Source organism: Varroa jacobsoni, unplaced genomic scaffold (assembly GCF_002532875.2).
Source record: "Varroa jacobsoni isolate VJ856 unplaced genomic scaffold, vjacob_1.0 scaffold_917, whole genome shotgun sequence".
NCBI lineage: Eukaryota > Metazoa > Arthropoda > Arachnida > Mesostigmata > Varroidae > Varroa > Varroa jacobsoni.
Window position 1 is genome coordinate 26,247 of NW_019213819.1, and position 12,745 is coordinate 38,991.

At 40.4% G+C, this 12,745-nt stretch overlaps 1 protein-coding gene across 1 annotated transcript in view; it reads left to right on the forward strand.

Annotated features, from left to right (window-relative positions):
* LOC111264955 (putative G protein-coupled receptor CG31760) overlaps window positions 1-12,745 on the forward strand; it is a 49,302-nt gene that overhangs the window by 1,051 nt on the left and 35,506 nt on the right. Inside the window, exon 2 of the mRNA XM_086970261.1 lies at window positions 3,939-4,019. Within this exon, the coding sequence (XP_086826387.1) occupies window positions 3,939-4,019 (81 nt within the window). The remainder of the gene's footprint in view (window positions 1-3,938; window positions 4,020-12,745) is intronic.

Consider the following 12,745-nt stretch of genomic DNA (forward strand, 5'->3'; position numbering starts at 1 on the left):
CAAGAGACTGTAACCAGTTTTGTTCCAATGAGAGATGACCAACAGCGCCCGAGGAAATGGGAGAGATCGATTCAATTTGCAAGTCTTTAGTAAGGGAAGGGATATTGCTGGTGTCCTGGTACATACAAAAATAGAAAATTCTTCCAGAGATTACTTTAAAAAGAGATAATAAAGAGCGACTGAAGAAAAGATGAGCAAATCACTTTACTCAATTTAGGTTTTTCCAGGATGCTGGGGTAGTGAAAATACTTTATTTTTTTTTGTATAAGAAGCACAGTGTAGGGCGACCATTGCACAAGCTACCACATAATATATAAGCAAAGCCAATGCGATTGTTTACGATTTAATTAAAGGAAGCGAAAACAATTCTTTCTAATCCATTATAGGAGAAATACCCTACCACAGCTTATTTCGGGTCTTGAAAGACCGAATCGGTTTGTAAATCAGCTCTATGACTTTAGATTTACAATACCGGGAGCGATAATATATTACTCCAATGAACTGTCGGATCCCTGCGCCAAATATTGCGGCTTCTCAGAAAGGTTTAGAGTACACGAAAATTGTTGTTACAACTTAGCTAAATCAGAACTCGGAATTTTCTATGGAAAATGCTTCGCTGTCCACAGCGAACTAGTTCTCCGATCTGTGACCTTCGGAACTCTCCTTTCCGCGTTTCTTCTGAACTCCCCGAAGCGAAGGACTTAGATAGATCTGGCCAATGCAGCTTTCAATGTAAATTGACATCGCCGATCGCTCGGGGCAACGGATTAAAAGCAATAGAAAGAAAGCGGATATCTATAATGCCCGGCATGAAACCACCGCATGAACTTCAACTTCGATCAGAGATATGAGAAAAGACTTGGTGTATTATATGGCGCATTAGATCAGCAGTCTTCAAGCAGTCGATGGCTGTATTGTCTGAAACATGACAGCTTTTGTATTGTTTTTTACACCATCGCGTTGTCGACGTGGAGTAAAATCCATCCTCCGGCTATTTAAATTGGGTCTTTCACACAACATGTGAAGAATTGCGGCTTGCCCAGTATGGTACTGCGATACTTTTATCATCTGATTTATTTACTTACTTACTGAGTGAGATGTACCATGATAACGTGCAGGAATATACACTTTGTATTTTGAAAACATTTTTTAGATAGGAGACTCTATGCTGAGCTGCTTGCAGACACAATGAGCAGGAACTAGTTCATTGTGGGCGCTTAATTCACGTTAAACCTTCGGCGGACCTCATGTCACGTAACTGAGTGCAACGAATAATTTTGTTTTGTGATGTCGTCCTTCGCATTTTTATGTTTCCGAAACATAGCTTTGTAACTGAAATGAAATCTGATCTAAACCAAGCTTGTACAAGTTCTCTAAGAACCGAAATTTGGGTCAAGTTAAGTGGTATTCTAAGGAAAACTTGTCCAGTCTCTCAAAATATTCTGACCTTACGTTCCACACGTTAACTTCCATATAATATATATTGTCCCAAATAACGGTGCTTGCCTTCAGATAGCTAGCAAACTAAACTAATTCAAGAGACACTAAAAAAACTTAATTACAATACTATATGTAGTCTGCACTTTCAAATCTGAGAATGAAAGAATATAGATATCGATGAACTTCTGTGAAATAATTTGATCCAATGGGAAACATCGAACGATTAGACAAGAAAGCTAGAAGAAAATGTTAATGCAGAATTTCATATGGTGTGGTTAGCTTGAAGTAAGTTATTACGCCTAATTTATTTGTTAGAGTTCCTTTCTTTCATAATTTTTTCGTAGAAGGTTGTATAAAGGAATTTCGTCAAATCAAAATACGAGACACAGTTTTTATAAATAAGAAAAATCTACAGAAGAAGTATAGCTGGAAGCGTTAAAAAAAAAGTTTATTGAGGCTTGCAGGGTTATCAAGATGTTAATAAATTGAATGCATTTCAGAATCTGGTAAGTAAACCCACTCTGTTATTTGCTCCTATGTTTTAGGTGTAGTTGAAATACTACTTTCGGACCCCACAACTTCCAACTTTCGTTCGCTGGTGTATCCCTTTGCTATGGGTAGTTGTCCTCTCGTTACAATAAGTCCTTGTGTATATATTTTTCTTGGTGAGAAAGATTATGTTCGCTTAGTATGTACTGTTAATGGTAGGCACTGAAGGAACATTTTCTTCTACTATAATACAGATGCCTATTGTTCACCAGTATGCTCTAAATTTTCCACAATAGACCATTCTGACTCCCTCGCTTCACTCTAAGCCGCAAACAGCGCGCTAAAACCAAATACCAGATACAAAATATGGTTTACTCTCATCTATACGTGATTGCCCTAAATTATAGTCGAAAAATTTAATTAGAAAACCTGTCTATTTAAAAGGATAAAAGCTGATCACTCGCTCAGAAGGAGGCCTGTGTGCTCTAGTACCCCTTTGAGCAGCAATTACACACATATATTTCTCCATAAATCCTCAAATCTGGGAAAAACAGCCCAATGGGCTGCTTGAAAACTGAACTAATTTGAAGCCATTCAAAAGTATGTAGATAGTAAAATGAGACAACATTAAAGGAAAAATGTATGTACCGATACTGAAAGACATTATCGAAGATGACTCTTCATTTTTCGAGCTTTACGTGCGGTATCGCCGTTAGGCATCCCATGACTGGCCTCCAGCACGAAGCCAAATTTGGCTGGAGATCGAACATAGCGTAGCTGAATTCACCTCATCCATTAAATAGTCGGCTAATTTCTATTTGTCCTAGAACAAATTGCTCTTTTTGCACTAGTTTTGCTGCTGTTACTGCTTTACCTGGTAATTCTCTGTTTATAAATGTCTTGAGCTTCACATCCGATAATGCCATCAAACGTTGCTTCGGATTTTGCTGTAGCTCGGCCCAGAAAAAAGCTGCGGCTGATGATATTTCGGGGCCACTGAGCAATATCGTGTGAGTTACAACATAGCAGATGTATAATATAGGATGCTCACATGGCCACACACGACACTTCTCACTTATGCCGTTTTTACCAGCCATAATTTACAATACATACTTGATGGACAAAAAAGAAGAAGGTTTTCCTATTGAAAAAATAAAAACGAGAGAAATACGTGACTCTTCGTGCTTTTCAGTTGTTATGTAATTTCGCCCGCCCGCTTGTAGCGGCTGTAAATGCACCAGTACACGTAGCGATAGTAACAGCCACCGGTTTCTTGCTTTCGATGTACCTATTCATCAAACCCGAATTATGAAGGGTGGTTAAATGAAACTGTCTGTATACGATATATACCGGGAGGCTGAAAAAAACCTAGATGTTTGGTTAAGGCCCCATTATGCAGGACATACGCATCGATCATATCATGTTGTATTCAAATAGGGTCCAGTAAATTTAGGCGGCGAGGTGTGTTGCTTGTCGAGCAGCTTGAATTCAATTCAATCGTTAGGAGCGTGCTGTTCATAATCCTGCTAATGAAGTTATCAAGATATGAAAGCAGAAGCAAAAGTGATGCCTACGATGAAAAAAGTAAATTAGTAGACCTTTACCTATGACTATTAACATTTATTATATATGTAGCGCAAATATAAATATGTTAACTATATTATGGAAGAGTTCATTCTATTATTGCTGTCCAGCTAGTAACAGTTTTCTGTAACCGCGTTGCAATTTCAGGATTCTGTATGGAAGAAGCTGTGGATATTTTTTCTAAAACAATTTTAGAAAGCTCGAAGCCGGACTCCTTGACAAATTAATTAAGCATCTAACAATCCGTTCTATTGGTCTTCTCCACCTACAGCAGAAATAAACACCTGTTTTTAAAGGCGAAAAAAACATGACAAGGCTATGACATCTTTTACCTAATTTAATAATTAGAAAACAAAAGGAAATAACGTATGAAGCAGCCTTTGCTACTTCTAATTATTGCTAAGCATAGTCATTTCGTTTTGCAGGTGGACAGTGTAAACAAGAGCACCCTCCGACACTTTGTCCAGCAAATCTTCGGGTCAGACAACGCAATCTTCTGTGTTAAGGTAAATATCTTTTCGCCCGACAATAGATAAGTGTGAACAAATCAATCGAACGCGTGACTCAACTTATTCAAACTTAACGATTTTTCAAGAAAAGGAAATTTCTAAAAATGCTGACAAATCCAGTGGGGCTGATAGTCTTAGTAACTCAGTAGGTGACAGAGGCCATCACTGACCGCTTGCCTTCGTATTCAACTAATTCATAAAAATATTTAATACCAAATTTGTGTACATCACCCTAAACTGACGTCCTCGCTGCCTGTAACTTTTACCTACCCGCAGCAGGGGCTTGAGCTTAAGAACAACAAGTTTTAATTACAGAATCAGCTTTCGCAAGAATTCTTAAAAACATAGTGTAAGACATTTGGGTAATAAGCAGCCTAATGCTCCTCGTAAGGTAATTGATAATATGACTGTATAGGTATTTCGAAGTGAATCACATATTCCTATAAAAAGGATTAATGTGCGCACACTATGTTGGTGCCTCGATTCGTCCTATGTACGGAACACCTTAGCAGAATCAATTGACGAGACATTCACCCATTTGTCAGCGTAGCTCCCCCACTGACAAGATTGTATTTGCTTGTAAGGTTTTAATAATTGGACTTGTTTAAGTCATACTAGAGTTCCGTGTAGTGCTAATGGGATTAATTCGAGTAAGGCACAGGCTGTCTCAGAGTCTTTACAGAAATTTATAGCTACCAGTAAAAAAGCGCATTTATTTTTTTGCTATATTTTGCACCACATAAATTAAATGATATTTCATTTATGTGCTTTCGCTGTTTGTAATCAAACCTTTTTTTATCACACTATCACAAGATCAGAGTGAATATATAAGTATTATAGCATTTTGTTGTTATAACACGGACATGCATGTTATATTGTTTAAAAAACTTTAATTTGAGATGTATCAAACATGGTTCCAGACGACAATAGGTCGTAAGATATTAATTACAATTTTCTCCAAATTTGGGGCATTTATGCCTATTGTCAAGTTCGTGGAAGCCATGTTCCCTGCTAAATTTGTAGTGGAACGGCAAAGCGGGTCACCACTTGTCGGTTTAGTTAATTCGTTCTTCTCTATTTGCTGTTTCTTATCGATCCGAATGGAGAACTTCCCATTCACCTTTATGAGTTGATGCTTCCAGTTACAAAGATTGACCTCAAAAGCTTCTTTCGCTGGGATCTAAAATCGGCGTCGCAGGTCTTCGGACGATTGCGAGATGGCTAGAAAATACGCGAAATCGTCACGGGTCATTGTGTAATTCCAGCACTCTCTTAAGGACACAGGCTTTGATGCGATTCAGTTGTTCTAGGTTCTTCGCTGTGAGACTCTCCCAAATGACGCGTATCCCTATATATATCTTGCGATAGGAACTATTTTGAGGTCGAACAAGTTAAGCGTTCGACTTCAGCCGACCCTTGTTTTTCGCGGCTGCAAAGAACAAACGATCATCCATGTGGCCGGAACTGTCTTCCTACTTCCTTCGGACCCCCGCGAAATCAAACCTCTGCCTTTGCCGCAGATGGAAAATAACAAGTACGGGTACAGATTAACATAGGCAAGGGGTAATTCGGCGAGGTACAAGGTGTTAATGACCACCTAGTTGCTTTTGCTTCTGAGCTTCATGACTCCTGTCTTAATCAGGTTTGCCATTTGTCCCAACTCTGTAACAATCATGTAGAGCGGACTAGAGCTTGCCGCGCCTAGAACCCGTTTAACCTAGCTAAAATCAAGTTGTCTGCATACAGGATAACTCCGTTCGACGATCTTCTTATTTGATCAGAAAGGTCCTTCAGAAAGATGGAAAATAAAACAGGCTAAAAAACTGTTCCCTTACATCAAGTTAGTTGTTTACTCAATTGCGGGTTATTTCGTCCTTTCAAAAAAGTTAAGCACGTTGTACAAATCGATCAAAGTGAGCACAGCTTTGCTCCTGGGCGTGGAATAAAAGGCTGTCTCTAAATCAACGAACATCGCGTACAGCGGATCGCTCGGCGTTGTCAGCGCTTTTTTGACTTTGGCCATCACGGTCTTGCACCCCGTTTCTGTGGAGCGTTCCCTTCGGAGCCTATGTTGTTACCTCGAGATGGCATGTACGCTTTTCAAGTAGCTGTTTAGTCTCTTAGTCAGGCAGGAGTACAACTTATAACAAACATTTTCCTTTGCGCTTCCCTGTTATGATGACGGCGCGGTTAGAAATCTCCCTTTCATTTAGGAATTCCTATTAGTCCACTTGGCTGGGAGTGTACTACTATGTAAGCATTTATTAAATAGTGCTGGGCAGCACCGTGTCAAACGAAGGAGGAGGAGACATGCTCGTTGCTAACTCTGTCTGGACCGGTAAGTTTCGTGTAAGTTTCGGGCGCTCAAAATATTGCAGAGGTGAACGCTCGTTGAAAAACATTAGCTTGGGTTGAGATCGTCCTTTCCCACGTCGCTGCGAAAGACGGCACTGCGTGAAGTGTCGTATCCCATGATGTAAACATATCCGAAAGGTGCTTAACGAAGCCTGCCGTGGTACGTTAGTCATTCATGTGGCTGACGTTTCACATCGGCGGTCATACCGACCTCCAGATATTCAAGATATTTTTGTCGTTATGACGCATACGCCTTTCGCCAAGTAGTTTTAAACACAGAGTTATTTTAAAAACTTAAGCTGTGGTTCGGCGATACGCTCGAAACCCATTTGTGTTTCCGATAATGCTCGAAACCACGCTTTCGAGGAAATGGAGGGGCTGTACGGTAGACTGGATTGAAGAAATTTCGACTACAATAGATGCTGTGTTTAGTTTAGGTGTTTACCGCTTCAGGTAATGTAGGTTTGTCTTACATTTCAAGAACCTGTCTACATTCAGATAATTGAGCTTGGCATTTAACGATTTGCATAAGTACAGTTGTGGGGTCCGTTTTCACGAGTGTGTGGGTCTGAATACTCGCATTATATGAAAGTGAACGACCCTTATCGTGAAATTTTACTTTATTCCCAGTTACTTTCATTGCAAATATATCGATTACCAAATTTTAGCAGAAGTTGGGATCGAAGTGAAGTTGGACTATTGCGTTAATTTATTTTGCTTTCGAATTATGGCCTTCTACAAGCTCTCTCTTTTTCTCTTTGACATATAGTAGATTTAGCTCACCTAAATAATTCTTTACGTTAAATTGAAACTGCTTGCTTCGAAACGACGGGGTGTGGTACTTGAATATCTGTATATAGCTCACTGTGGGGAAGGCCTGGCATGGGCAAGCAAAAGTTTCAGATTTACAACAGTACCTCCCGGCAAGCCAAAGAGAAAAGCTTCATTTCGCAAACATACTTACTTTATTGCACTAAAGTTGGGAAGCAATTGTCAAAGCTAAAAGAAACCCAAGCCTAAAGGATGACATTTTCGGCAGGCCATCAAATAATAATGGAAAATAAATTGTTTTTAAAAATAAAATCCGTACTTAGTAAATTCGGCGTAAAATTCTCATAAAAAGCGCTAGACTAATTTTTTTTTCAGTTTTCATTTTCCTGTTGAAAATGGGGTCAGTAATGTTACGATTTGGCTAAAAGCTTGAAGTGGACATTTACTTATTGGTTAGCTATCTAAAATTAATGAATTATATACACTTTTATGAGCTTCTTCCTCGTTTTATTTCTAAAAAAGAGTTTATTATTCTATTTACAATATATATTGCTCTTTATATATTTAGGGCTTGTTATTTAATTTCTTTCTCTCATTTGAAGTGGTTACAACGGTCCTTGATTTTCACTCAACACATCATAATACGTACGACCAGAAGACAACGGCCCGAAATAATAAAATGATTGGATGGAACCCGCCAAGATCTTGTAACGTTTCACAATGTTTTGCTCGGTTTCTTTTAGTGTGACTCCATAGTGGTAAAATATTTCCGAACCCTCAACATAAGAATACAGGGTGATTACTTAACTACTAGCTATTCGCTATCAAGTGTAAATTACGGGATGTGGGGTACGCTTTAGCTGTCATAGTACCCAAGTATCACTGCTTGCTTTTTACCCAATTCTTTATAAAAGCCGTTATGTATAGAAATGTTTCAAGTGCCCCTGACAACACATACTACACTACCTACACCAATGAAATGCGTAGCAAAAATTCGAGGTAAAAGATGAATTTCATTGCCAAACTGTGGCATCAAAGAGTACCGTGCATGAACAGAAACGATACGCTTTAGCCGCCATGGTACGCTGCTGAAAGGTCAAAATGAAAAGTCATTGGTGTTTCTAATTCCACATGATTTCTGTAAGTACCTGAAACAAAGCTGAACATTGAAAATTGGTTTAGGAAAAATGGTGGACATGTATATAAACAATTTTTCAGCCCAATTTAGCTTGTTAGAGACGACTAAGACATCGCTAAACTACCTTTTGAATCTCAGGAAGAAAGAGTATGTTCTCTTCAAAAATGCATACACACAAGTAAGTGGTTTCTATTTTGCTACCTATACACTTGCGAACGATTCTGGTATACTGAAAATCTATGCACCCAATTCTGGCACTTCCCGCAGACAGCGGCTAAAAATTCGTGTGTTTTATGGTTCAAGGTCGGAACTTATTATTGGTCAGTGTGCAGAGGGGACTGCCAAGGTCTACCATGCGTTTGACATAAAGTTGTAAAAAGCTGGATGGCAATTACGTCTCACATGCACACTTACATTTGAAATAATAATTTGTTATTAGCTAGTTTTTTTTTTTTTTTTTTATGAGGCTAGATTGACAATATACGATGTCTTCGATACGTGTAAAATTAGCATAGTTTCCATAAATCAATACCGAACAAAAATTGTTTTCCATTATTGTTGTACGGGTTCCACCTAATTGGTCGTAAAAGTTTTAAGTATAACTAGACGGATTACAGGCTTAGCCTCCCGCCTGTTTTACCGTTCATTGATTTAGTTAATCAAATTTCTTAAAAATTCACCATCTAGCTTAACAAAAGCCACTATAATCTGGGTAGTTATTTCGCACTGCATAATCAGCCCCCCTTTTATCATTCACTTCATCAGTGAGGCAAAATATGAGCGAACTCGATTCGCGTTATAATCATCCCAATAAATAACAGTTCGATCGTCAGTCATATTTTTACAGTCATCCGGTTGTAATTCCCCTGAGATAGTTTCAACATTATACTGGCGCAGATTCTGTTTCGCTAAATCAGCCAGTCCATTCGCTTCGATGACTTTGATGCAATTATTCTATAATCGTGGTTGAGTTACTTGTCACATTTAACACAACCCCTACCCCCCTATAGCAGTTAACCCACACCCGAACGGAGATGTGCGAATCACTAGAGGTTGACAGGTCAAATCGAAGGTATCAATTGACTGATTGCAAACCCGGGCATCTCTGAATTGTGCATATAGTGAAAGAAAAAATGTAGAAAAGTGTCGGTAGAATCGACAGTTGACTTACGCACGGTTTCTTCAAATTTTATCCGTGAGCTAATCCGTCGCCTCTATCTGAGTCGAAAAATAGGCCGAAACACTTTTTTGGCTCCTATTTGCGAACTCCGCGAAGGTGAATGACGCGATCCTCAAAATAGAACAGCAACAAAACACAATCGTTGAATAAGCTACAGTGAATGATACAGCTCCAGTAACTCCACGACCCTAGTTCCTAAGTGGGCGCAAAAGAAGCTCTTTTACATCAGGGTCCCCTGTCCTACGTGAGCGATGTGACGAAGGACTGTAAGGCCTCAGCCTATACTGTGACAAATCAAACTGAGCGTTTCCAATGCGCGATGAACGATTGATGAGCCAGCAAAGAACTCGTTGTCTCGACTGTGTAATTTGCCTATATTAAACTGCCAAATTGAACGATTTATGAAATGTATGGAAAATACAAATACTCTTACTAAAGCTTTGGAAGGCGAAATGGGAACCTTCAAAATCAAGTTGATGCGTACGTCAACCAGGTTCTGAGCAATGAAGAAATATCTATGTCCGAGTAACAGGAAGCCATTCGTGTTGTAACTCCGTCGACAAAGACAGTGCCGCTTCTTATGATCCGTCCTGCGGGAACTTTTGCGCCATAAAGTACCAAATGCAGCCATGACAATTTATATAAATAATGTGATATAAATAATCATGTGAGCACTTCGAGATCGTAAATGGCTTATTAACCCTTTTCCTACAAGTAGACTACTATAAGTGCATTGAGCTTAAAAAGGGATGAATCCATTGGTGCAATGCAATCACTTGCTATCGAACTGGAAGGGTTACATCCAGAGTCCAAGCTGCGTGTCCTATCTGTTTTCCTCTTCGAGTTAAACTGCAAGAACTTCAATATAAATATTTGTTGGAAGGACAGCTCAAGAGAGTGCACCTTGCGTTGCTGTGCTTGTCTCACTCACACAATGTCGATTTATTAAGAGCGGCCAATAGAGCTATGAGGGTGGTGTAGCTAAGAGAATCGTGCATAGGGTTGTAAAACGAATCGGGTCCTCTTTTAGGGGCGAAGAGTAAAGAAGAGAGGTGTGCGGTTGAATCGCAGAGAGACGCCTGTGGCACGCACCTCTTCCGCCGCGATGACACTTGACATGATGGCCTTCCGGCCTGAGTGCAACAGCCTAGAGTATTTGTGAGCTTCATAAGAAGTACACCGGAAGATTATCGCCGGTCTAGATTTTTGAAAAGGATTCGCCGTTATCTAACTATATCCAAAGATATATCGGCCTACTATAAGATTGCCACCGCTCTCGCAGTCACCGACGAGCAAGAAGTTCTTGAACCAGCCCTCATTGTAGCCAGCATACAGATCATGTTCAAGAACTGTGGCTCCGAATTTGGCAGTAAGTCACGAGCACATTTGGGGCTAAAGTCGTACGAAACGCTAGAGATTATTCAGTGGAACTGCACGGACGCTTTAAAGGCCATCGCTCGTCCTGAACTCAAAAATTAATGAGAACCTCCCAGTACCAAACTCGATTGGTGTTAAGGTGTATTCGTGTCATCTCGGCGATATCCTGGAATCTTCGGTTTGTCGAGCTCGCCTCAGAAGACATCGACCACGATATGATTAAATTGCCATTTCGCCCGGCATGCCTAGGATGCTTTCACGCTACCAGCAACATTACAACCGGCAGCGAAGCCACTCAGCACGGCGTTCAACTGCCGGTAGACTATGCCACTCAACGCAAAGGATACCTGAAATAGCTGTTCTCATAAGGGTGGCTGACTGTCAGTTATATAAATGGCTTGCTTTCCGCAGGCTTACACCATGTCTCATCGCCATTTTGCTTGTAGGTCTAGCGGCACCGTACTTGAAGGGTCTCATGGATCAGCACAGCGTGGGAAAACCGAAAACCAGCAAATGTAAAAGGTGAAATCCGGGGACTTTTCCAATCTAGAAGTGATTCAAGCGCTCGAGAGCTTATCCTTAGCGCAACCAAACAGGATTTAGAATGAGCACTTCAAGGCCGCCGTGATGGCTGGTTTTCTTCAATTAATGTTTTTGTTTCTCTTCTCACGGGCGGGGTGCAAAGCTTTTCGTTATTCCAAAAGGCAAAGGCGACCCAAGCATCGCAGGGCGGGATTGCGTTATCTATAAGATTCTTTCTTTTTACTGAAGAGGGGATCAGACATGTCCCTGGAAGGCATTCGTGCAATGCACAAGAGGCAAAACGAACCCAACAGAAAGCATTCGGCCGAGACGGCATGCAACATCCTACTTACCGATTTCAGGCGAATTTTGAGTAGTCTTCGGTAATCTATCTACGCAATGTTTGTATGTTTCAAAACTGTTTGCGGCTACGCTTCGAAGAATTTAGTCTTAAGCACCCTTGCCAACATCGATAATACAGGTCCTTGAGCTGCCAGCGCTCCCCCAGATTACAGATGTGGCTCAAGGTGACAACTTTAGCCCTTTCCTTCCGCCAGCTTTGCTTATAATTATAATACTTAAGGATATAACGACGAGATACTTGCGCCCAAAAGCTGTGTAAATGATGTGGTTATTTATTAGAGTAGTCGCCTGATGTGCAGCAGGCCCAGAGCCAACTTACGTTCCGCCGTTTCGGAATTGGGACTGGCAATCAACTTAATTAAAATTGAGGCAAATAAATTTAGGAGAAGTGGCGGACTTGTGGGTCGTGATACGCTGTATCTTTCAGGCTGGTCCCCTGTAAATGTTAGTCGATTTATTTATCTAGGGTTGCTGATCTCGTGTAAATGCTCTGCCAGCATATTATAGAAAGATGCAAGAACTGTTTTCAATACTTAGCCCCTAATGACCATCACTCTAAACCACTTCATGATATCTAGACTTCAGAATATCGTCGCATACATGGTGGGCTTAATCTCGGATGATTTCACAGTGAAGAATCTCAAGCATTTGAAGCGAATAAAAGCCTCGTCTCCTAAACGGCCATGAGATTCTGTGGCGTAACAGCGTAACAGGCTTGTCTATCTCTTGGCGGCGACGCCGCTGTTCGTTGACAACCTCTATCGCCGTTTCAAGCTGTCGTCAGGTTCAGCACTCCAACAAAATCTCGTAGTAGTAAAGTCGGATTGAAACTTCACGGAGGTCGAACCCAAATTCTACCCAACGGGGGCCAAAACGGACGACGACACCTAGAAAAGACCTAATACATTTAACGGACGTATAATGACAAGTATAATGTGTATATAATGCAGTAATAAGTAGGTCTTAAATAGGTTCGTGAACCCTAAATCGACCATGCCAGAGACTGTCTTATGACAT